The 25143-nt window shown below is 53.1% G+C and overlaps 1 protein-coding gene across 2 annotated transcripts in view; it reads left to right on the forward strand.

Annotated features, from left to right (window-relative positions):
• Positions 1 to 25143, forward strand: part of SLC16A2 (solute carrier family 16 member 2) — a 40757-nt gene that overhangs the window by 3564 nt on the left and 12050 nt on the right. For both annotated transcript variants that reach the window (XM_072929254.1, XM_030272877.4), the window contains one exon: positions 23722 to 23866. In XM_072929254.1, coding sequence (XP_072785355.1) covers positions 23722 to 23866 — 145 coding nt within the window. The remainder of the gene's footprint in view (positions 1 to 23721; positions 23867 to 25143) is intronic.

Consider the following 25143-nt stretch of genomic DNA (forward strand, 5'->3'; position numbering starts at 1 on the left):
CCACCTGGGCAGAGCCAGGAGAGTGACATTTCTTGGTGCATCTTGTTCCTCCAAACACATCCTTTGTGCCGTACCTGAGGTGTGGAAAGCCCTGGTGAGACAGCCTGCAGAGGCACACAGATTTTGTTGGTTTGGTTTTTTTTCATGGTCTATTTATCTTCTCCCCTCCTCTGCTTTGTGTCAATATCCCAGATATAGATTAACTCTCTTCGCTTAATATTTAATGTTTTGGTGCCTGGAAATGGAACTGAAAGCATTTGGAGAGATGGCCTGAGGAGCTGGTCTGGTTTGGCTGCAGCTCCTCTGAGTGCATATCTGTGTCCATCAGCATCCCCTGATCTGTGTGCAAAAACTTGGGGAACAGCTTCCCCCTTTAGCCCAGCTCCAGACAGGGAGCAGAGGCTGCTGGAGCTCCCTGTGCTTAGGGAAGCTGGAATGGTGCACGGCCCACAGTCCCTGAGTCACCAGATCCTGAGCCGGGCAGGGCTGATGTCACCTTTATTCCTCAATTCCCATCCGTTTTGCTGGGGAATTTCTTTGTGCCGATTTCACATCCTTAGGACAGGTGAGCACAGCTGGAAAAGGCTGTTTTTACTCCAGCATTGTAATGAAGGCTTGGTAAGAAAGAACAAAGTTTTTTTTTGGAGAAAACAAAGCATTTCAGTGCTAGCAGTCATACGAAAGAGGGGAAGGAGAAGCCCTGCACTCCTGTCTGGACTGAAGAAGATTCTGGGGGTGGGTGAGCGTGGCTGGAGCTTTAGGAGCTGGGAAGAGAAATCCCAAGGTGAGGGTAAATACAGAGTGCTCTGTGTTGGAAGGGACCTTAAAAATCACCACATTCTAACCCCTGCCATGGCAGGGACACCTCCCACTGTCCCAGGCTGCTCCAAGCCCCAGTGTCCAGCCTGGCCTGGGACACTTGCAGGGATCCAGGGGCAGCCACAGCTGCTCTGGACACCCTGTGCCAGGGCCTGTCCAGCCCCCAGGGAGGAATTCCTTCCCAATATCCCATCTGACCTTGCCCCCTGGCAGTGGGAAGCCATTCCCCCTTGTCCTCTCCCTGTCCAGCTCTCTTAAAGCACCTCTAGAGCAGGGGGAGAGTCTCCTCCCTCAACCTTTTGGCCACATTGCTTTGATTGCAAGAGGTAATTCTTGGACATGATCCCAGCTAAATTGGGGTGATGGGGTCATTGTCCATTGCTGGCCTTTTGGAGGCTCCCATCTCCTGAAGGTGACACTGTGGTTGTCATCTGCTTACCCAAATCTGCAGGATGTGGAGCTTTTACTGATTACCAGGGTGCTGTGCTGATGCTGTTTCTGAGCTTTACTGTCCAAGGATGCTGTGGGCCTCAGCATTCCTGGGGCCTTTCCCATGTCCATCCGGGCTCCCAACCCTCCTCTAACCCCACGGAGGGACGCGCTGACATGAACAATATTTATGTAGCCCAGATGGGAATGTAAATCCAGCAAGAAGATATTAAAAAAGATGTTTTTATTACCTTGCCCTGCAAGCTGGCGAGTACAAAGGGCAGCACAGAACCTTCCCAGATCCACTGGGGGTTTCCCGTGGTGGGATGCCAGCGTGCCAGCACCAGGCTCTGCCCCGGCCTCTGTTTTGGGAGCTGGAGTTTGTGACTACAGGGAAACGGGGGAGTTTCAGAGGAACTGGGGTTTTGCCTGAGCTGATTGCAAGGTGCCGTGTGAGATAAAGCAGCCTGAAAAGCAAACAAAGCCCAGTCATGTTGTTAAACCTGGTTCTTGGGGCTGTCGGGAGCGATTAAGGTTATTAGGAGGCCGGAGTGCTGTTTCTAAGGGAGGTTCTTGTTTTTCAAGACTGCAGGGGCCCTCTCAGCTAGCACATTTGCCATTTTAGTGCTTTTTAATTTACTTTTAAGTGTCCTCCACCAGCCAGCCAAGAAGATGTAAGGTTGTATTTCCTGGTGGCTATTGTCCTTGAGCGGTGGCAGCTCCTGTGGCCTATGAAGTGAGACATAGACTTGTGCAGTTGGTTTGGAGTTTTCTGGTCCTTTTATCTGCAATTAAATGAACAAAACCAGCTCTACTCTGTGGGGTTTGGATCACAGGTTAAAATTTGAAGGTGCTGAGTTGCAAATCCATCACTGAGACAGAGCTGGGAACAGGAGGAGGAGGAGCGATTGGGGGGTGAAGGGATTAGTGCTGCAGATCACAGGGCTGGGATGTATATGGTGGCACGAAGTGACAACGGGGAGTGATGCAGTGCAAGGCAAAGGAACCATTTCATTTCCTCTTTTGGGGAGAAATCACAAATTTGAAAAGTCACCCTTTAATTCCCTTAAAACCCCTCAGCAGCTGGAAGCCGCCCATCAGCTGGGATGGTTCTCACCCTACACCTTAGACCAGACCTAACCTATCAGGCTGGACCAAACCCTGTGGCTGGGAGGCGCCGCTGACCTCGCTGGCAGTGCCCAGGGACTGGCTGGGCATGGCTCACATGAGCCTTGTCACTTGCCCGTGTCCCTGGGACACCCCTCTGGCTCTCTCCCTGCTTATCCAGAGTCTTCAGACTCTATTCCCAGGGATTATCCCACTTGTGAGGCAGCACTATCAATCACCCCATCCCACCAGAACCAGTCTTCCAAAAGATCTGGTGGTGTGATGGGGACCACCAGGACTGGTGGATGTGGAGCTGAATTCCCTGGAGGGCAGTTTGGGGAAGGAGGAATTGCCTGGGTTTCACCTCCCAGGGCTGGTTTTTTATCCCATGGTGTGCACAGGGAAATTCCCTGGGTGGCACGAGCCAGCCCCGCTCCTGCCTGCAGGACGGTGACCCCGGTGGGACAGCGGCACTGCTGCTGTGCCTGGCAGGATTTGGCACCGTCTGGATTCGAGCCCAGAGGAGCCTTTTGCTGTTTAATCCCAGTCACTCCTGGGGACCTCAGGCAGCGTGGCACAGGCCAGCAGCAGGGGGACAGCGCGGCCAGATGAGGTGACACGCGGCTGTTGGGGACATTGGTGGCAGATGCCATGGGCACTTCCAAAGCTGTGCCCCCTCTCTGGAATCAAATGAGACTCTACCCCGGCTCCACAATCAAGGAATAGTTTGGAAAAGGCCTCTAAGATCACCAAGTCCAACCATACTGGTGTTCTGCCCACTGCTGGCTGCTGTCCGGGTGCCATACGGAATTTTCTGGCACGTCACCAAATACCTCAGTGTCTCCCACTCACTGTTTTTGGAATGATCACCCTTCAGGGGTTTCTTATGAGCGGGTCAGAGCACAGAGGAGGATGCCAGAATTTCCCAGCTGACACAGAGGCCACGCACCCACATCTTGCAGCCGGTGTTTTCCCTGAGGAATCACTTTTCCCCGAATCTCCATGGGATGTGCATCCCATGGCATCACCATGGCAATGGGCCAAGAAGACTGGACACCAGTGCAGCATGTATACAGACAGGCTGCTGCACCCACCACAGCAGGGCTTTGTTGGGTTTTCCCTTCCTCTTCCTCGAAGGATTGATTATTCCCTATTGCCAGGGAAGGAGATGCTGCCCTTTGGCATTCAGCCCTGCGGATGAAGGGCTGGTGGAGAGGTGTGTGCCAAGCTGGGCATGGCCAGGGGCCGTTGCCGTGCCCGCCGCGGGCACCGGAGCGCTCGGTTCTCCGCGGCCCTTTCGGCGCATCCACCCCGAGACAGTTGGGGCGGTTGCAAAACCCCCATGACGTGTGCTGGGAATTGCTGCAACACGCTCGAAGGCGAGAGCCATTCCAGCCTCTCCCCGGCACCTCGCACAACAGGTCCTGCCAGCCGCGGGGCCGGCGCTGCCCGCACGCCCGGCCCGCCCGGGGCTCCCCGCGGCCGCTCCTGCGCTGCCCCGGCCTCCCCCGTGCACCCCGCGGGCAGGGTGGCACAGCCCTGCATTCCACCCGCACGTTTGCGGGGTTTTCCTGCCGCCCTTACCCTTTTAGTTGTAGATCCCTCAAAAATTACCCGATGCACGAGCTTGCCCCGTGTGCCCAGCACATCCTTCAAGAGCTGGAGCGGGATGAAACGCGGGGAAAAACCCTTGGGAAGAGCTGCTGGGTTACAGCCCTGAGTTGTTCTGCTGGAACTCATCTTGGGCGTCCTTGGCAGCTGTGCCATGCCATGCCATGCCATGCCATGCCACGCCACGCTGGCCTCTGTGCAAGGAGCAGCCCAGCATGCTGTGAGCAGCCTCCCAGCCCCGTGTGGGGTCACTGAGAGACGCTGTGGCAGGGGGGCAGCCCCAGCACCCCATCAGGGCTATCCCATACCTCCATCCCTGCACCCTGCAGGGCGCAGGCAGAGGGGCACTGCACCCCACGGCTGCAATGGGATCTCCCTGTGCAGCACCCCAGAGCCAGGTGGGGAGGCTGTTCTGGGCTCAGTGCTTGGTTTTGGGAGAATCTGGCCTGCAAAACCTCACACTGGAGGAGATGAGCTCACCAAACCCTGCTGCTCTGCATCTTTGGGATTTTTTGGCTCTGAGTTTGGATTTGGCAGTTCATGATGAGTTTGCTTGCTTTGCCGAGGCTGGGTTGGATGGGGCTTTGGGCGAGCTGGTCCAGTGAAGGTGTCCCTGCCTGTGGCAGTGGGGTTGGACCTGGATCTTGGCAGTGCCTTCCATCCCAAGCCGTTCCAGGATTCCCTGCAGAGCCTCTCGGGGGGGCAGCCCCGCGTGCTCTGGAGCGGCTCGGGCGCTCTCTGCATGGGCTGACTTGTTGGGCTTGGCCCCGGGCAAACACCAGGGCCCTTCCCGAGGAGGAGAAACAGCCCTACCACAGTGCCTGCAGCCAAGGAACCTGCTCTGAGCAGCACCCACCACCCATCCCAGGGACCAGCTGAGCTGGGGACCCAGGGCATGTGGCCATCCTGCCCACTGACATCCCCAAAGACCCTTTTCTTGGTCATGTCACACCAGGCACCAAAACAGAGCTTTTGTTTCAAGATCTTGGCCTTAATTTGTCCACTAGCAGATCCCAAGTGTAAAGGGAGGCAAAATCCTTCCCTCTTGGGGGGATGTGGGTGTTTGCCAGGGAGCCAGAGGGGGTTTTTGTGCAAAACCCGTGCAAAGCAGGGCGAGCTCAGTGAAGTGGGAATAAACCTGGAGTCCAGTGAGGTGGGAATCACATCTAATGGCAGCTCCTTCAGTGAGGATTGTGCTTCCCATGCTCCGTCTGATTTGAGTCCGATGGAAAAGTATCATCTGTGATTAAAGATTGACGGTAATTACATAATGGGTATGCTCCAGATGATGCCCAGACAAGCTCCCTCCTGGGATTTCCCAACTTTTGGAGTGTTTGCAATCATCCTAAAGAGCTTCCTTCTACCAAGGGAAGGGGGGTAATTATTGATTTTACGGCAGCACCCAGCACAAGGCTCAGCAGTGGCACAGTGGTCACCAGAGCCAGGCTGTGGCCACCCGCCTCCCCTGGTAGCTCTGGGGCACAGTCAGGCACAGGAATTGCATCCCACCAGCCTTGCAATGGCAATAAAAGTATAATGAAATAAAAGAGAACAAAAAAATAAGGGAGTAAAGCTGCTTGTTGGATGTGCTGGCAAGGCGAGCAGAGCTGTTGCAGCCGTGTGCTTACGCTGTGACTGGTGACGAAAAGGCAACGTCAGGATGTTCTTGATGGTGGGCCAGCTATTAATCCGTGTATTTTAGCAAAGCCCAATTTTCTTTCTTAAGATTTGTGGGAGTGGGGACAGCTGGGGGTGTGGGGAGCTTGTCTGGGATTAAACCTGCCTGAGAGCCAAGCACGCCAAGCTCGCGAGCACGGGGAGAGCTTAATTAAAGTCAACGGAGAAACATTTCCAAGAAAATAATACAGGGTTTTTTAACGGGATATTTTCATTCTGGGCCCAGAATGTCTCCTTTTCCTTCTTCGGTGTCAGCTTTAATAAAACAAAATGAGATCTCCAAGAAAAACAAATTGGAGCTCTTAAAAGGCGCTGCGGAGATAAAAATCAGCAACAGTGTTGCTGGTAACACCTTGGGTTATTAAAAGGGAAAGAATGCTAACGATGCAAATCGCCTGGGCCTTTCTTGTGGTTGCTCCCCGGCGGGATCCTGCCCACCCTGCCAGGGGGGCACGGTGCCCCTCTCCACAGCCCCTGGGCTGGGCTGCAGGGGCACGGAGCCTTTGCCCTGCACTGGCCAGGGGGTCGGAGCACTTCTGGGAGATGCTCACTCACCGAGGGTTTTGGAGTTTTCTTTCCCGAGGTTCTGGTGGCAGCTCCCGGGGTCAGGATCGGTGTTGAGGGCAAATAGGAAAAAGCTTGGAAGAATGGTAAGGATTAGGCTTCCGGGGACACCAGACTTTAAAGCAGCTGAAATCAGGGCTGGTGCTGTTGGGAAGATGCCACAGCCTGTCAGAGCTCCTTTGGAGGTGATGAACGTGTGAATGGAAGTCTCAAGTTGGGCTTTTTATGGCCTTTGCTCCTTATGCCAAGGCATCAGGCTGGAAAATTGGGGTCCCTTCCTCTAAATCCAGTGCCCCAGTCCCACTGGTACAGCTGGAGCCACACTGGAGGGCTGCTCTCACTGCCCTGGCCCTGTCAGGCTGTCCCAGCTGCCTGGCCTGGTGCTGCTCCCCAGGATGCTGGAGCAGGGATGTGGGAAGGGCTGGGGGAGTCGCTGGGGATGTGGGTTTGGTCCCTCCACCATCTGCTTCTGCCTTCCCACAGCCAGAGCGGACTCAGAGCTGCTCCTTCTGTTCCCTGTGCTCCCACCCTGGCTGGGGCTGGGCATGGGCACAGGGCTGATGCTGCTGCCCTGTTCGCAGGGGGGAAGCTGCTGTAGGGTCCCATCTGTCCATCTGCCCACCAAGCAGGAGAACCCTTTCAGACAGGGTGGCTTTAAAATGCCCAGGGTGATGAATTTGAGGCCAGCTCCTGCTTTGCTGTTGTGCCCAGCAGCATCAGATAAGGCAATTACAGCTTTAACACTTAATTGCAGAGTATAGTAATAGGAGTGGTATCAGGGTAGGCCGTTGCCAAGGAGGGAATATCGGCACTGTTTGGTTTCTTTTTTTTTTTTCCAATATAAACCCGTTGGAGCCTCAGCACTGCTGGAGGTTTGAGATCTTTGTGAGGCTCCTCCTGCCTGTTCCTCTCCCCTACCCAGGGGGAAATTCAGCATTAAATAGAAGCTGTGCTGACTGTCCTGATGCCAGGGAAGCTTCAGAATCTGTGAGAACCCAGCCTGGGAGGGGAAGGGGTGAGGACTGACAGGGCTGTTGTCAACAGCTTTGTGAACAGCTTTTCCCTTGCACCTTGGGAATGAGATTTCCATCCCTTGCAGGTTTTTCCTGTCCCGCTCAGCAGGTGTGGGGCGCACGCTCACGGCTGCACGAGCCCATGGGGCTGATTCTGGGGGTCTGGGTGCCCCTGGGAGGAACAGCTGGGGATGAATCCTAATGAATCCCTTTGCACCAGGCTTTTCCACTCTCAGTGTCACATGCGAAATGCTCCATCACTGCCCTGGAACCCAGATGGGAAAATGAAAATTTTATATTTGGCAACTGTTCCGCAGCCTGCTGGGGTGGTGTGGGAGAGGTGAGAGACGTTTTCTGCTATATGCAGAGCTCTGCTTGTCTCTGACTCACGTGGTCCCACTTTCCACTCCTGTGGAACCGTCAAGCAGGCTGAGCCCTCCCAGTGTCAGGATTTGGGGCATTTCCCCACCCAAACTGGCCTGGCTGGTGCTTTTCTGCCTTAAAAATGGGGATTTTCAAGACCCAGGGTGGGTTTCTCACCAAGAATTGAAGTTTGCCTTGCTTGTCCTGATGTCTGCAGGGTCAGGTGATAAAAACTCAGGTGAGCTGGGGACAAGGGATGGTGTGACAGGCTTTTGACTGGGAGAGCTGAAACTCCCTTGGGATCTGCATTTTAGGAGAGGACCTTTATTAAGGGAGATTTGTATAAAATCCAATGTGTTGCCCAAAGCTAAGAAATCATGGCAGATGTTTTTAAAGCTGTTAAACTCTGCCCTGCTTCAGTTCATCAACCAAAGCATGAAGCGAAGAGCCTGGAGAGGAGGCACTTCAGGTTCTGCTCTGACCCCTGTGCTGGGCTGTTAACTCCTGCTGACCCATCTTCTAATCTCCATCTGGAGATAAGATTAGCCCCAGACTGGTCTTCAGAGTTCATTTGTCTCCCTTGGGACAGCATCCTCCCAACCCCAGGGTTCCCAGCCCCACCATCTGCAGCCTCCCCCTGTCACAGTTTGTGTTCCACTGACCTCATAAACAAAAATGACGCAAAACAAAACCCCACAGAAAACAATTTTTACAGCAGGCAGAGTTTTCCTACTCCACAAAGGCGGTTGTTTAGATTTTTATTGCCGGATGAAGAAGGACGGAGATAAAAAACAACCCTAAAAGCTGTTGGGAAGATGATGCAAGGCAGAGCAGCGTGGAAAGCGATGGCTCTGAGGGCTTTAATGTTTCCTCTGCTTCCGAATCAGGAATCAGCTATTGCAAAATGCCAGGCGCTGCCGGCTGATCCCAGCCCCGGCCACGCGCCGACACTTTCTGCAGGAGATAACTCCTGCTTTATTGTGGGAATCCAGAGCTTCCCTCTGGCTGCCCTGGCAGCTCTGGGACCCTGGCAGGGGTCAGGAACCCCCCTGGACAGAGCCTCCAGAGACACTGGCTGTGATCTCTGTCCATGGAAAAGAGTTTTCAATCTTACAGGATCAATTACAAGCTCTGAGTGTTTGAAATCACTAATAATTAAGTGTGGCACGGGTGCAAAAGTAAAATTTTAGGATTCTAGATTAGGGGTTCAAAGGGGACAAGATGGAGGAAATTGGGTGTGTCTTGTCCTTTTTCTCCTTCTTCATGCCCTCCATGTTTCACTGTGGTGTTGGCATTTTTCTGTTGGTTCAGGCTGGGCACACACTGTCCAACGTAGGTGACAGATATTGGCACGTTATTGTAAATCCAGCACAGGTAGTTTGTGGTATTTAATGTTTGTAACATCCCACTGAGGGCAGAGCCCCACACGCTGCCCTGCAGGACAGAGCTGCGGCAGGGCAGCAGAACATGTTAGAGATAAACAGAATAAACAGCCTTGAAATCAGCACAGACGAATTATGGCTTCTTCTTTGGCAGTGGGGCAGAAAGACAGAGACTTTCTACAGTCTTGGGATCATCAATACCACAGATTCCAACACTTTATCCATCTGCACCGGGCCGGAGCTTCCCCTGAGCGCCGGAGCTGGGGAGGATGATGAAGAACCGAGCAGGCAGGATGTGGGGCTGCTGTGGAAGCAGCAGGTTGTTGGCCGGGTTCCCCATTAGTCAGGGTGATGAGTCGATCTCCTTTCCCAATTTTCTTATGAATGAATCGGTTTTGGCTCAGCTGATGGTCAGACTGGTTCAACGAGAAGCAGCTGGGATCAGCCTCATTCGCAGAGGAGACAGAAACGAGCCTCTGCCTGGCTCTGCAAAGCCCCTGTGGTCCCGACAGGCCCGCGGCTGCCGGGCTGACAGCGGCACTGCCGGGCCTCGGCGCCTCCATCGCCCTGTCCCTCCCTCCTCTGGGCCTCTCGGGCTCCTGGGCACGCTGGAGCTTCAGGGACCCTTCAGAGCGTGTGGGGACGCACACAGGGTCCTGCATGCCCAACTTTCTGCTCTCCAATGCACCACTGCTGCAGCAGGGGTGTTTTCAGAGGACAATATCAGCTCCAGCTTGCCCGTGGTTGCTGTGGGGAGCACAGCTCGGCTCTGTTGAAAACTCTTGACGTTTTGCCACAACTCCAGCTGGAACAATTGGGATTTGGGATTTTGGGGCAGGGGCACAGGGGCACAGGGGCAGCAGTGATGTGTGGCTGCTTCTGCTCAGCCCTGCTGTATTTGCCATGGTGTCACTGCTCTTCCCTTTGTTGTTGGCACCCAGCACCCCTGTCCTGCTCAGCCTGTCCATAATGCCACCCCACAGGTGTGTGCCAGCTCCCTTGGGCAGGGACTGCCCCGTGCCAGGGTCACTGCAGAGGCTGAGGAGGGTGGTGACGCCTCAGGAGCTGTCACAGAGCCGGGTGGGTTGGTGTCCTCTGGCACTTCCCCATGGATCCGTGCTGGGGAGAGCAGAGGGGTTTGGCCCCTCACATCCCTCCACACCCCAAAATCCTGGCAGGCTCGGCTCCACGCTGCTGAATCCTCTCAGCGCCCTTTTCCCTTTGTCCCTGAGCACAGATGGGTGAAGGGGGGGCTCAGGCAGCTGAAAACAAGACTGGGAGCGTGGGGTGTGCTCCCTACAGCAATCCCACCCTTGGCACCTGTAGGACAGGATGAGTTTTGTAGGGACAGGGTAATTTTGTAGGGACAGGGGTAATTTTGTAGGGACAGGGTAATTTTGTAAGGACAGGGGTAGTTTTGATTCCCACCCCTACCCCAAAAAGCCATATTTCCATTGGGAGGAAGAGGAGGCTTCCTGGCCACCAAGATGGGATGTAAAGCTTTTAACCCTGACTGGCAGGACCAAACCTCACCCAGTACCTGACAGAAGCCTTCATTAACCTGCCCTGTTGTTTATTTCCATTTCAAAGCCCTTGATGCAGCAAAAAGCGAAGGCTTTTCCCCAGGAAAGCACATTAATGTTTCACCTGCCTTCAGAGCCCTTTGCCAGCGGGGCACTTGGAGTGGTCGGGGCTGTCCCCAGTTCCCCCCGGTCTCGTTAAACATTGTGTGGCTCCAAGGGAGCTCTGCCTGTGGCTGTCGTGTGGGCTCAGGCCCTCGGGGGCCTGGATTTTAATTTATATGCAGATGTGAGTGTGTGCATAGATCCACACAGGCGTATTTATGTGTATGGATGGTGGCTCCTGTAGCTGCAGGGCTGGGGGTGGGTTCCCAGGATGGGGATGGGGAGCAGGGGGCTCATCCTGCTGCGAGCCCCTCGCCTCTGCCCCTTCTGCTGCAGCACCACAGGGCAGGGCTGGCCCTTCCCCGGAGCCTCCCGGTGTCTGAAAAACTTTCAAATGAGAGCAGGTCAGCCAAAAGTGACAGCCCGTTGGCAAAGGGGTGCAACCTGCTTCTTGCTGGGCTAAAAAAAAAAAAAGTAATTAGATAAAATACTGCTGGTTTTCACTTTCCTTTAGTGGTCGGATTTGCTTAATGACAGCCTGGTGTATTTCTCTGAGATATCCAGTTGTTTTCAAATGTTGTCTTTAATGTAAGGAAGCTCCAAGAGATTAAAATCACATGGATATTTTACCCTTCTCTTGCCCTCTGGGTGTCTGGTTCAGTGATGATTCCCAAGTGTTGTGATCTTTTTCCTGGTCCATAGGCTCCAGGAGCGCTATCCAAAGGTGCTGCTCTGTGCTACAGACCTGGGGCAAACTCTCCATCACTGGAGAAAGAAATAATTTCCTGATGGCCATCAGGAGAAGAGCCCAGATGTTCCACCACAGAGCTGTTTTGTCCCACAGACAGTGTGTCAGCCCAGGATGACTCTGTGCCTGCCCCAGGGCTCTTCTCAGCCTGCTTAAAAATGGCTTTTCTTCATTTATTTTGATTGGTAAAGATATTCTCTCAGTGGAGGAGGCTGTCCAGTGTGGTCAGTCATCACCTCGTGTCCCTCACGCCAGCCCTTGGGAGGGGTGGGGCTGGGGCTGAGCCCTGGGACAATGTGGAGGGACACCAGTGTGGGGGAGAGCTGAGGTGGAAGAGGCCATGGAGGGAGGTGTTACCTCCTTTGTGAGTGAACCTCGGGGGAAAAACAACTTAAAAGCCACCTGCACAGCCTGGGGAGGGACCTCCCCTCAGAGAGCACCTGGAGCAGCCACCACGATTTTCCCTTTCATATTTCCAGCCCCATGCATCGTTGGGTATGGGGCAGACTTTGCCTTTAGGGAAATTTGGGCTGTGTTGGGTGTAAGGGAATAAGTAACATAACTGAAATATTTTGGTAATGTTGGGGTGGGTGGCTCTGCCTGGGTGCCACAGGGGAGGAATCCCATTTCAGGGTTTGTGCTCCAGTGGGGCTGAGGCTGAAGTTGCCACGGTGTTTTTTCCTCTGGAGCTCGGAGGGCTCTGGAGGGTGGCTGTGAGTGGGGGTGGCTCTGGACATGATGCTGCAGGGCAGAGCCAGCAGTGCCAGTGGAGTGTGTGGTTGGCACTGGGAAAAACACAGGGATGCTTTCTTCCAACCTCACTCATCCTGGAAATGCCCCAGCCTTGGCTGATGGGTGTTTGGGAGGTTTGGCTCTTCCCACACCATCCCCATCCTCATCCTCATCCCCATCCCTGCCTCATAGGACAATAGAATCATGGAATAGCCCAAGTTAGAAGAGACCCTCAAGGGTCATCCAGTCCAGCCCCTGGCCCTGCACAGACCCCCCAACAATCCCACCTTGGCCATCCCTGGTGCCACCTGGACTGGTGTCCAAACACTCCTGGAGCTCTGGCAGCATTGGGCATTCCATTCCTTGGGCAGTGACCAGCATCCTCTGGGGGAAGAACCTTTCCTGATCTGCAGCCTAAACGTGCCCTGACACAATTTCATGTCATCTCCATCCCCATCCCCGTCCAGCACACAATGGGAAAGGATTGGGCTGACCGAGAGATGTGGAGGAGAGAAAGGAGAATAAGCAGTGCTGAAACCTGGCCTGGGGTGGCTCCTGACAGGAGACAGGGGACAGAAGGCACATCACTGCCTTCAGCTGCCTCAAAAGCTGCAAAACGCAAGGTCATTAACTGTTTTCTCTATCCAGTGAGGGGCAGGGTGCAAAGTGATGCTTGGAAATTTTGCAGCAGGGAAGGTGTTAGTTGGGAGAAATACTTGGAGTTCAAGACTGACCCTTGTCTGGGGGAAGGTACAGATATATATTAAACACCCTGTAGAGATTGAAAAGACATTGATGAGGCACTTGGGGACATGGCTTAGTGATGGGCTGGGCAGTGCTGGGTTAACACTAAGACTCAAGGGTTTCAGAGGGCTTTTCCAACCTAAATGGCTCTGTAATTCTATGATTCCAAGACTGGACATGTCCAGCACCAGAGGGTTTGGAGGAAAAGCTGTACAGAAATCTGCCAGGACTGGGAGAAGGCCGCAGATGTCCTGTAGTGGCAATTATTTGTCTAAAACCAGTGCCTGGGTGAGTGAGGAGCTGTGGCCAGGGCTCCTGGGTTTGGTGTCCAGCCTGCTGGGGCTCTCCCCTTAATGCTCAGGGCTGGCAAAGGGCTGGAAGTGTTTTTGTTTCTGAGTATCCCTTAATTAGCTGAAAGGGAAGGCTGTCAAGTACCCAACTGGGAAGAAAAAAGATCTTCGTGAGCCTGTGACCAGCACAACATTTCATCTCCATTTATTTTCCCTGACTTCTTTGTTTTCCCCTTTGAAAAAAGGGTGTTTTTCTCTTTCCTTTCATTTAACTGCTATTTATTTGCTGGTAAGTGGAAGGAATTCAGCTGGGATCAGGCTGGCTCCTGCCAGCGACTGGAGTTGAAAAGTTTCCATGGGGGAGATGTAAGAGCAGAGCAGGGGGGTTGTTTTCCACCCGCCGCCGGCCCTCGCTCTGCGGGTCCCTGGGTCACGGCCAGACAGGTTGCATGGCTTTAATTCTCCTTTTTTTGCTGGGATGTTGACAAGTGCCCATGGGAGTAGTGGTGGGAGGAGCATGGAGCTGGGCTGTAGGGTTTCTTCTTCTCCTTGCTGTTAATGGGAAACAGAAGGTGGCTTGGGAGAAATTTGGCAAAGAGGGAATCTTTTCTGTCTCTTCCAGCTTGGAAAAAAAAGTTTCCTTTCTCACCCCTGTCTCACCGCAGAGGAGGAGGGGTCCCAAACACAGCCCAGGAGGGGTTGGTGGGAGAGGGGCAGAGGAGGCAGAAAGTGCTCAGTGATTTCACAAGGATGGAGCAGCCTTGGGCCACCAGCTTTGTTTCTGGAGTGGAGCCCAACCTGCCTCCCACTGGTGGCCAGAATCCAATCCCATCTTCTCCCCAAGGCATCGAGGACTTGGGATGCCCCAGGTGCTCTGAAGCAATGCTGGGGATTTTTGGGATCCTGTGTGTCAGGTGTGATGTCACCATGTAGACGGAGATGCAGTGGTGGATCAATGCTGGACACTGGCTCCTGTCGGGATCCTGTGGATTTTGTGTCTGGCTGGGACATGAACCCCTGACCTTGGCGTGAAGAGCTTTGTTGGCTTTGCCCCTCATCCCGGCTTGTGAGCCAGCGCTGCTTTGCCGTCTGCTCCAAGCTGTGTTGGCTGGGAGCCACAGCTCCACATCCCAGTGGATCACAGGGCTGGCCAGGCTGCTCCAGCTGGGAGCCACAGCTCCACATCCCAGTGGATCACAGGGCTGGCCAGGCTGCTCCAGCTGGGAGCCACAGCTCCACATCCCAGTGGATCACAGGGCTGGCCAGGCTGCTCCAGCTGGGAGCCACAGCTCCACATCCCAGTGGATCACAGGGCTGCTCCAGCTGGGAGCCACAGCTCCACATCCCAGTGGATCACAGGGCTGGCAAGGTGGCTCTGCTCAGGAGTCACGGCTCCGTGTCCTGGTGGATCACAGGGCTGGCTGAGCTGCTCCGGCTGGGAAAAGCCATGGCAGCCATTCACGTGGGGTGGCTGGCAGGGCAGGGACTGCTCCCAGAGTCACACTCCAGCCCTTTAGGACTTTCAGGTGTGCCCCTAAAAGTGGCAGCACTCACGTGGATCACAGCCTGGGAAACGGTGGCTGGCCCTGGCTGAGACATAGCCCAGCACTGCTGGCCAGTCCTGGTGCTGGTGCTCATGTCCTTCCCCCTTCCATCCCTCCCTTTCCCCTTCCATCCCTCCTGCCCTGTTTGTGAGCAGATGAAGCATTGGGATGAGGCTCCACCACCCCGGTCCCTCAGCTGCACAATCCTCCCAGTTGTCTGTGGCTACAGGAACTGGTCACCAGTACAAACCTGCCAGTTACATAAGGTGGCCATGGTGGGGTTCAGAGGAGATGACACATCTTGGGGCTGGAGAAGAAGGGGTCACACCTCACTGCTGCGGACAGGGGATGGCCTGTGAGTGAGTGCTGAGCTATTCCCAGGTTTGTGACCTTGCACTGGTGACTGCAGGAGGTTAATCATAGTCAAAGCCCAGTGAAGTTTGGTCAGGTCATGGCTTTTCCAAAGAGAAAAGAGAGAGCTTTGGACCTGCAGCAGCCAGTGTCTGGGGCCAGAGCTGACCCACAGTATCTCACCAGAGTTAATCATTGCCATCAGCTTGGAACCTGCCCAGCTTTGGCAGTGGGAACTCTTTCCCCAAAAACTCAGGGTGAGGGGCTTGGAGGAAACCCCAACCTACCAGGATGTGTCAGGCTGGGGAAAGGAATGTCTCTTGACCTTGACACTAAACCAAACTCTATCCCTGATCCAGACCCTAGCCCAAACCCTAATGGCAACCCTGACATTGCCCCTGTCCCTGATCCCAAGCCTTTGCTGTCCCTTTGATTTTTTAAGGTGGATATTGTGTTTATTGCCCTGTTGGAAATGGGAGAACCTGGAGCAGCCAGTGGCAGCCACTCAGGACCCCCTGTTGGGCTCTCACTGTCATCTGCAGCCAAAGCTGGACAGAGGGGGAGGATCTGATCTGCTCTGGTCACCCAGTCCCAGCTGGGAGGTCCTGGGGGCTGCTGGTCCAGTCTGGAGCTGCTGTGTTAGGAGATGTGACTGCTGCTTCTGAGAGGGTGTAAATCCCAAATTGAGCCCACATGTAAACCCCACATTGAGCCCAGGAATCATGAGCCTTGGGTTCTGGCTTCCACTGGTGAGGGTGGGTTCTCCAAAACGGAGCTGGATGCTGTTGATGGTTCCTCACGGTGCTTTTCCCATCCTCCCACTTCAGGGCTCCCATCCTTCAGTTGTGTTACAGGGGGAACATTGAGGGGCATCACAGCTGGGGAGAAAAACCTGTGTTAAAGAAAGGGGAAGATGGACAAAATCAGGAGGTCTGGTCTTGGCACCGTGTGTTTGGGAGAGCGCCGGGATCCGGGGGGCAGCCGGACCCTGGGCCGGTGCCGTGCTCGCCGCTGGTGTCCTGGTGCTGGAAGGAGGTTTTTATGTATATATATAAAAAATACTTTCTTCTCCCTGTGGGTGTGTTTTGAAAAGGGGCTTGGGAACAATGAGCATTAACAAGCAGATAGAGAATTAAATGCAGGGTTTGAGTCTTCAAATGTGTGCACATTTCAGAGCGCGTGTTTGTGCCAAGATAAACTCCATCAGGAATAAACATCGTTTTACATGAAAGGCTAATTACAGATTGGTGCTCCGCGGGTGGGAGGAGGGAATTTTCACCAATTAAAATGGAACTTTTCTGTTTTTCGTAAAATTGCTGGATGAAAACGCAGCCAGGGGCTGGCGAGGCGTTTGACAGCGCAGTCAAGGGGGGAGATGCTCATCCCCAGGATTTATTTTTTTTCCCTCCTCAGTGCTAAAAAGTCTTTGTCAGTTCATTGGGGCATGAGCTGAGGGAGGGCACTGGTTCTGCCCAACAGCAGCTGAATGCCAGGACAGCCCTGGGCTTTCACACAGGGACATGGGACATGGGCAAACATGGTCCAACCCAACATCCCTTGGACTCACACAACACCAGGAGAGCTTGGAGTAACAAGATCCTTGGCCTCCTTGGGTGTGTAGGTCATGGAAAGACGTCTGGATGGAACGTGGCCCACGTTGAGGAGCTGCAGCTCCTGTTTGTTGGGTAACTTTAGTGTGTGGTAGGTGAATCATCCCTCAAAAATTGCAAGCCAGAGGCGACGCAGAGAAGAAAAACCTTCCTGGCCTGTGGAGTGGAGTACTGGGAAGAAAACTCCCGCCTGGGCACATGGTGGGTTTCAGCTGCAGAGCACATGCTGCCTTGTTGCTTTTGGACGGATTTCACAAGAATTTGCATTTCTGGACCAGCTCTGGAGCCTCCAAGGCTGAGGCTGTGGATGGGGAGGATGTGATGCAGCCCAGAAACCAGCTCTAACGCCATTCTGCTCTAGCCAGGGTTGAGTTTTATGGGTTTGGAATGAAATGGATGCAAAATGTGTCTGGGACTAAGTTTCTCTGGGATGATGAGCGCAGGAACCCCAGGCAAACACTCTGTGCCTGCTGCTTGCCAAGCGAAACCACAGATTCGTCTCCATCTCTACTTAGTGTGGCCACAGGGCAGCTCATTTTGGGACTTTTCTCTCACATAAGCTGAGATCTGTCACTTAGTGGTTACGGGAGGTGGCCTGGGCCACCGTCTCTTAAAAGTCCCCTGCATCCTTGAGGGAGAGGGGAGGCAGAGGGACACGATCAGGAGAGGTGTGGTGGGGATTTTAAAGCAAAGTACATTCCCAGCCTGCTCTGCTCCAGTGCTCTGTGCTCCTGAACCAGTTCAAAATTGGTGTTTTAAAACTCCCCTGTGGCAAAGATTGGATTGGCACTTGCTGGGTCTGATCTCTGGGAAGCTTATCCATGGCCATGGGATCACAGCACAATGACAGGAGCTTCCACTTCTACAACATTCACATATTTCCTTACCCTCTCCTAATACCACCATGAACAGGGCACTGAAAGGGTCTTTAGCCAGACCTGGCCTTGAATAATTCCTCTGAATAATTCCATTTATTCCAATTTTCAGGCTGTTGTGGAATTGTTTTCAAAAGAGGGGGGGTTGTGGGGGGAGAAGTCAGCCAAACCTGATAAAGGAGGACTTTGTTCTGAAGCTTTAGGGTATGGTACCAAGCAGGGCTTGCTATACAATTAATGAGTTTAGCTGGCTTTGAGCTGCACGTGATGCACGGTGGCTGCCACCACAGTGCCCTGCCACCACCAGCTCCCATCCAGAGAAGCCTAGCTTCAGTTTGGTGCTTCTCAGCCTTGGTTTGGGGTTCTTCAGTGTGAGTTTGGGCTCCTCAGTGTGGGGCTCCACAGCTTTGGTTTGGTGCTTCTCAGATTTGGTTTGGTGCTCCCCAGCTTCAGTTTGGTGCTCCCCAGCTCTGGTTTGGGACATCTCAGCATCATTTTGAGGCTCCTCAGCATCAGTTTGCTGTGTCCTGGTGTTGGTTTGATGCTCCTCATCTTCAGTTTCCTGCTCCTCAATCTCAGTTTGGTGCTCCCCAGGTTCAGTTTGATGTTCCCCAGCTTTGGTTTGGAGCTTCACAGCTTTGGTTTGTGAATCTCAGTTTGGTGATCTCCAGATTCAGTTTGGTGTTTCTCAGGTTTTGTTTGGGATTCCCCAGCTTTGGTTTGGGGATCCCCATCTTCAGTTTGGGGTTCCACAACTTCATTTTGGGCCGTTTTGGTGGTCCTCAGTTTCAGTTTGGTGCTCTCCAGGTTCAGTTTCTGCTCCTTAGCTTCAATTTGGGGTCTCCCAGCTTCAGTTTCAAACCCCTCAGCTCTGTTTTGCTGCTCTCCAGCTCAGTTTCCCATCCCACTGTGCATCGTGGTGGCTTCCTCAGCTCTGACTTTTGCATCTGCCTTTATTTAAGCCTTGACCATTCATCCCCGGGACCGGCTCAGCCCGCGGGGGGTGTTGAGCACATGGGGCTGAGCCGCTGGGAGCGGTTCAGGCTTCACTTGGAGAGCACAAGGGGATGACGCAAATGGCTCTCCAAGGGCACGAGATGAAACAGCTGCTTGGTTTGCGCTCCAGATGTGCCGTGGGAGCCCTGCTGAGGGGGGCACAGCCGCCTGCTCCCCCACTGCCTCTGTCTGGGAAGGACCACGAGGTTGCCTGGGCTCCCAGGCCACCCCAAAATTGAGCCAGGTAGGGCTGGGGAGGGCTGTGAAGATGCGTGACGAGGTTTGTCACAGCAGCAGAGCTTCCCCGCGCCTGAAACGAGTCAAAAAGTGATTTATTTCTCGTAGGAGAGGTGCAGGAGGTGAAATACCTTTGGCTGCCTCATGTCTCCTCTGAGAAATGCCGGGTGCCTGGGGAAGGTGACCCTGTGCATCGTGTCCCCAGCCCCTGTCCCAGCTGCGCGGCGCGAGCGGGAGAAGCCGCGGGAAGCGAGGGAAGACACTTCCTCCAGTGGCGGATCTGAGGTCACCTCCTGGCCCTTGATCCCTCCAGCCCGGGGTATTTGGGTCAGCGGGGAAGCACAGCTGAGAGCGACGTCCCTTCCTCCCCTCTCCCTGGAGATTTGCTTTTAAAGGAACAAATAGGTTTGGCTTCAAGTGCTGCAATCTGATTTTTTAATGATGTTTTTTGGGAACAATGAGCTAAATACCAGCGGGGTTTGGATCTGCATCTCAGAGTGGTGAGATTTTCTTCCTTTCTCACCTTCCTGCTCCTACCTTGCTCTGCTCTCAGAAAGCTTTTTCTGCTTAGGAAAATGCCAGCAACGGGGGAAGTTTGTCATCCTGTTGGATGGTTCTGCTGGAAGGAAAGTTGGTCTGGTATCCAGGTGGGACCACATGGACTGACCCTGGGGGCCCTGCCCACCACAAACACACAGACATGGTGCTCACAGCCTTCAAGGACCCCTCAGCATCACCAGCCCCCCAACCCCCATGTGGCCACAGGGTCCTCCTCTCCTGCAGGGTCCTCAGGAGCTTTGTCAACTGTTGGTAGGAGGAGGAGAAGGTGACCAAAGCATTCCTGGTTCCTCCTCCACTATGGGCACAGCTTGGTGGTGTTGGGCTGGTGGGCGAATGGGTTGGTGGGCAAATGGGTCACCTCACCAGTTTTCCCTCTGTCCTGAACCCAGGGTGAGTGGTGTTGGGAGGGATGGATCATTCTGGCCATGTTATTGCAACAGCTGGAAGTGTCCAAGGCCAGGTTAGATGGGACTTGGAGCACCCTGGGATAGGGGAAGGTGTCTCTACCCATGGCAGGGGGTAGAACTGGATGAACTTTAAGGTCCCTTCCAACCCAGCCCTTGTGCTTTTATGATTCTGTGATCTCTCACACCAGTAAATCACTCTTCCCCTTGGAGAACTTCAACCACGACATTCCCTGTCCATCTTGAAGGCCACATTGCTTTGGATTGGCCCCGGGCCACCAGCTTGGCTGCCTTTGTTATGTCGAAGTGGAAGGGAAGAATTTGTGAAGCTTTAGTTTCAACTTTCCCCTTTGTATGAGAGCTGCTGGTGGAATGTTCTCCTTGGTCAACAGCTCTGCTCCAGCAAAGCAGCACCAGCCCCACCCTGAACTCTTCCCCTACACCAGAGCATCCCTAGGACCACCAGGAAGGTCCTGTCAGCTCTGTAGGTGCCTTGGGCTGGGGTGGCAGCTGGGGCTGGTGCTGCCCCCCAGCCCCCTGGAGCAGGGTGTGTGCCCTGGGGGGGTCCTGGCTCCTCAGCTGCTCCTTCAATCCCTTCAGGAGGGGCTGTGGGGGGAGCAGGGTGGGATGGACAGGTCTGGGAAATCAGAAGTCATGTGCATTTTCCCTCACCCAAAGCAGAGTGCTTTAACGCCTTTTGGGTTTTTTTTAAATCTAGAAATATGGTTTCTGAAGCATTTTGTGTTTCTGTCAAGACATCTCTTGCATGTCATCTGTCAGGTTGCTAATGTCAAGACACCCCTGTCACCAGCCAGGTCCCCCCATGCACCCAGCTCCAAAAACAGCCCCTTCAGCTGGTGCTCCCAGGAGCTGGTTGGGCTCACAGCACCCTAAAACACAATCAAGTCTTAACCCGATCCCTGTCAAAGTTCTGGCAGCTCCCGAGCTTCTTCCAGCCCCATCCTCAGCTGGATTCTCTCCACAGCTTCTTTTAGGACGTGCTTGATAAGACTGTGCCTCATGTGGGGGCTTGTCTGTGTTTCCATATCTTGCCCAGTTTATCATCTGCAGAGGGTGGGAGGTGTGGCCAGGTTGGGAATTAACCATCCCATCCAAACCCTCTGGAAATCAGAAGCAGAATTTCCCCCCCTTTTTTTCCACTGTGGCTTTAAACCAAGAGGTACCAATGCTTCTCCAGCGTTGGAGAAGCTGTGGGAGGGAAGATGCTGAGTCCTGCCTGGTTTCTACTGGAAGAGTGGCCACCTCTGCCCATCACATCCAGCAAAGTCCAGGAGAAACTTCAACACCACAGATTGCCCAAAATAAATCCTTCTTTCTCTGGAGTTGATCCAAGGACTTGGATCTAGGGCAGGTTTGGGGTTTGGCTTCACCTGAGCTTCATTTCTCTCCCAACTTGTGCTTTTCTGCCATCGCTTCCCTCCATCCTCACCCCAGCCCAGGTGAATGGAGATCACTGGGGATAAAACAGGGAAAACTGTGCCCCCCTCTGCGGGGGTGTTTTGGTGTGGGTGATGCTGGGATGGGAGGAGGCACCGAGGAGGTTTTCTGCTGCCCCCAGATTTTGCCGAGGTTTCCTTCCAGCGCTGGAGCTGGCCCAGCCCTCCCGGCTTCCCGGGGCTTCGCTGGGAAGCGCTGGGAAGACAAAACCCCGCTCTGGAAGTGAGGCTATTGTTCTTACTAATTTTAACTGGATGTTCTTCCCCAAGCCTATTTTTATTCATTGCTTGTGGTAAGCTCTTTCTCTAAGGTAGAGCAATTTGCCACAGGACTTTTTTTTTTTTTTTTTTTTTTTTTTTGGTGTGTTTACCAATTTTAATAGAGAGATATCTCCTTTTTACAAACCCAGAGCTGGAGGAGCTTTTAAGCGCCCGTTGCTGAGCCTCCTGCCCTGGGTTTGCTTTGATCTCTGCAGGTGAGTGTGCATTTTTGGGGCCAGAGATTGATCCTGCCTATTTGCATGTAAATCCCCGGGTTATTAAGATCCGAATCTGGCCCTTTAAATTTAATACTTCGCTTTATGCTTTTATTTCCGTGTTTCTTAAAGTAATTTCCAAAAATAACAAACTTCAAACATGACGGGGCCATCTAACATTTTACTGCCTTGGCTGGAGTAGAAGGAACATTTCTGGAAGTATATTATCCAATTTAACGAGCCTTTCCCATCTTGGCGTGGCTCCCACCCCTCACCCCCTCTCGGAGCTGGTTTGGACGGCTCTTTGGATCCGTGCCACCTAATCCTATTAGAGGGACTTTCGTTACACTGTGCCTTGTGTTTATAACCAAGAAATTCAGCTGGAGAGGGGGGTCCTCTCCCTTCCCCTCTCCCGTCTGTTTGCCTGGAGTTGAGATGAGAGCCCAGCCAGTCCCATGAGGTTCCTGCTTAGCCCTTGCTTTTCATTTTATTGCTCCACTCTGCATTTATTAAGGAAGATTTTGAAGTAAATTGGGTGCTTGTGAATTTACAATTAATTTGGAAGGGTCAGCTCTTCCCAGCCTGGGGAGGGCTTCTTTGTGTGGTCGTTTTGTGAAAGGCAGAGGTTGGAGAGGCTGTTCTATAGCTGGGATTTGCTTTTAATAGGGACCTGGCTATTTTTTGAAGATCTCACGGCTCTGGAAGGATCATGAGGGTGTTTTTATGCCAGACTGTGATGAAAAGGTTTGCAGAGCCCTGGCTTGGATACAAAAAAAAAAAAACAAAAACCAACCAAACCAAACAAACCTAAAAAAGAGATTAAAAAAAAGGTAAAAGGACCACATGTCCTGGGGCTGTGCTTGGCAAACCAGAGCCAGCACCTGAAGCTTGGAGATGCTCCAGGAGGTTGCCTCACTTTGGTGTCAGGTAGGGCTGGGGGCCCCTTGTCCCTCTGTCCCTCCTGCTCTGCCCCACACACCACCCAGGGGACCTCTTGCTTCTCCTCAGAGCTGTTAGAACTGAAATTCTTGTTCTTACCACATTGCTTTTCTTGAAATCCTGCATTTCCTCCCCAAAATAGTCACATAAACCATTAAAAGGAGAAGGTGGAGGGCAGGGAGAAGACGGTGGGCAAAAGGAAATGGCCTTGAGTTGTGCCAGGAGAGGTTTAGGTTTGATAGTAGGAAAAATTTCTTCACTAAAAGGCTGGTCAAGCCCTGGCACAGGCTGCTCAGGGCAGTGATGGAATCATTGTCCCTGGAGGGAATTAAAAACCATGTGGATGTGGCACTTGGGAACATGGGTTAGTGCTGGGCTTGGCAGTGCTGGGGGAATGGTTGAACTTGAGGATCTTAAAAAGCTTTTTTAACCTTAATGATTCTATGATGGACTGAAAAAAAAAAACACAAAAAAACCAAAAACCTGTGAATAATTAACATTTCTGGAAAAAAAAACCAGACAAACAGTGGTTTTCTCCAGAGTGGGCTGGAAGGAGACAGGGCATGATGGTCCCAGTTGGGCATTGCCTGGCAAGATCAGTGGTGGAACTGAACCTGGGATAAACATGTATCTCCATCAGCTCAGCTGCAGTGAGGAATCCTTACTAAACGTGGGGAGAGGAAGAGGCGAGGAGTGCTGACTCTGGGGACTGAGAGAGGAGTAGGTGAGTGTGCTCCCTGGGAATTCAGGGCTCTAGCTCAGGACAGGAACCTCTCCCTAACCAAAGCTGGGGAGCAAAGGATTTGGAGGAGCTCAGGAGCTTTTGGCTGTGGAGATTCCTGCTGGAAGTGCTGTCACTGGGGCATCTTCCCACATGCAGCCAAGGTTGTTTGGACAGGGCGTTGAAATTTGGTGCCTTCCCTGGGACACAGTAACCCAGCAGAGAAGAATACAATGAAAACCTGTCCATACTCCGTCATTGTGCCCCATCCACGGTGCCACCAGGTCTCTGTGTCATTTATGAGCTGCACTGTTAATTAACAGCACTAAACACGGCTAATTAACTGTGTGGTGGGGCTGCCTCTGTGCCAAGACACCTCCAAAGCTGCACTTGGTCCCTGTTGGATGTCCCACCCTGACCATCACCTTTCTCCTCTCTCTCCCCAGCATGGGTTGGCTCCCTGGCCATGGGAATGATTTTTTTCTGCTCCCCCATCGTCAGCATCTTCACCGACCGGATCGGCTGCAGGACCACGGCGGCCATGGGAGCTACCATCGCCTTCATCGGGCTCCTCTCCAGCTCCTTCACCAAGTAAGGCTGTGGAGGGCACACCCAGCTCCTTGGAGAGCTCCTCTTCCTCCCTGTTCCCTGCAATCCCTGCCAATGCACTGCTGCTGCCTCTGGGGGCAAAGCAGGTGGTTCCCATCCACATGAGAGATGCCCTGGCATCCCTGCAGCCCACGTGTGCTCAGCCTGCTCCCCTCCAAATTGAACCTTGTGTCATCAGGTAAAAAGAGAGCAAATTTTACCCAAGCAAGGGACAGTATTTTCTGGGATTTCAGCACTCATTTGATCTTTAAAACAGCAGGAGAGGTTGGTGTGCCTCTCACAGGCAGCTCCAGAGAGGCACTCAAAGAGAAAACCATTCTCCTTTGCAACCATTTTCACATTTCCTGCTGAAAGTAAATTAATGCTTGAAATAATATTTGGTGGATTACAACTAAGAGGGAGTATCTGTGCAGGGCAGACAGGGAAGGGGAGGCAGACAGGCTTTGGAGCAGTTTGTGGTGTTCCTGCCCTGGCTCGTGTGTCTGCGGCAGCACAGGGCCACTGCTGCTCCTTGGTTTCCATGCCTGATTCCATGCCATGAATTTCTGCTGGCAGGCACTGGCCAGTGGCAGGTGTACCTTGTGTGTCTTTCCAGCCCAGAAATCAGGGTTGGCATTTGTGGGAGCAAAAAGAAGTCACCTCTGGGGTAATTTATGTGACACTTATTAAACACAGTCTCAGAGGCTCCATGGAGACACCTCCAAAGCAGCATTTGCTCCACTTTTTCTGAATAAAAACATTGCTTTGGGTTGGATTTCAGTTAAAATCAATATTGTTTTAATTAAAATGCTTCAAGGAGTGGGTTTTTAAAGCAAATACACACCAGTTTTCCAGAGGGTGACTTGCCCATGTGTGCTCCTCCTGATCACGAGACCCTTGTGCTTGTCCCAGCCTGTTTCACTGGATCCCTGAGTCCTCATCTGTGGGATCCCCCATCATGCTGGGAGTGGGGATCAGTTCTGATCCCCAGGCAAGCCCCTCAAGACTGTGGCCAATTGCAGAAGGGGTTTTTGGGTTGCTAAAACCATTTTGGGCAGTGGCATTTGCAGCTTCCTCCTCAGGTGCCACCCTTTGTGTTTCCAAAGGTAATGGCAAAAGGTGCAGTGGGTCCTGGGGGGAGCTGTGCCCTGGCATGCAGATCACAGGAGCTTCCCATGTAATCCTGATTTCCTTCCAATCACCAGAGCTTGGACTTTTTTGCCCCCTCTTTTGTACAATGTTTGTACAAAGAAAAAAGGTCTCATGGGACCACACCACTG

Source organism: Taeniopygia guttata, chromosome 4A (assembly GCF_048771995.1).
Source record: "Taeniopygia guttata chromosome 4A, bTaeGut7.mat, whole genome shotgun sequence".
Taxonomy (NCBI): Eukaryota; Metazoa; Chordata; class Aves; order Passeriformes; family Estrildidae; genus Taeniopygia; species Taeniopygia guttata.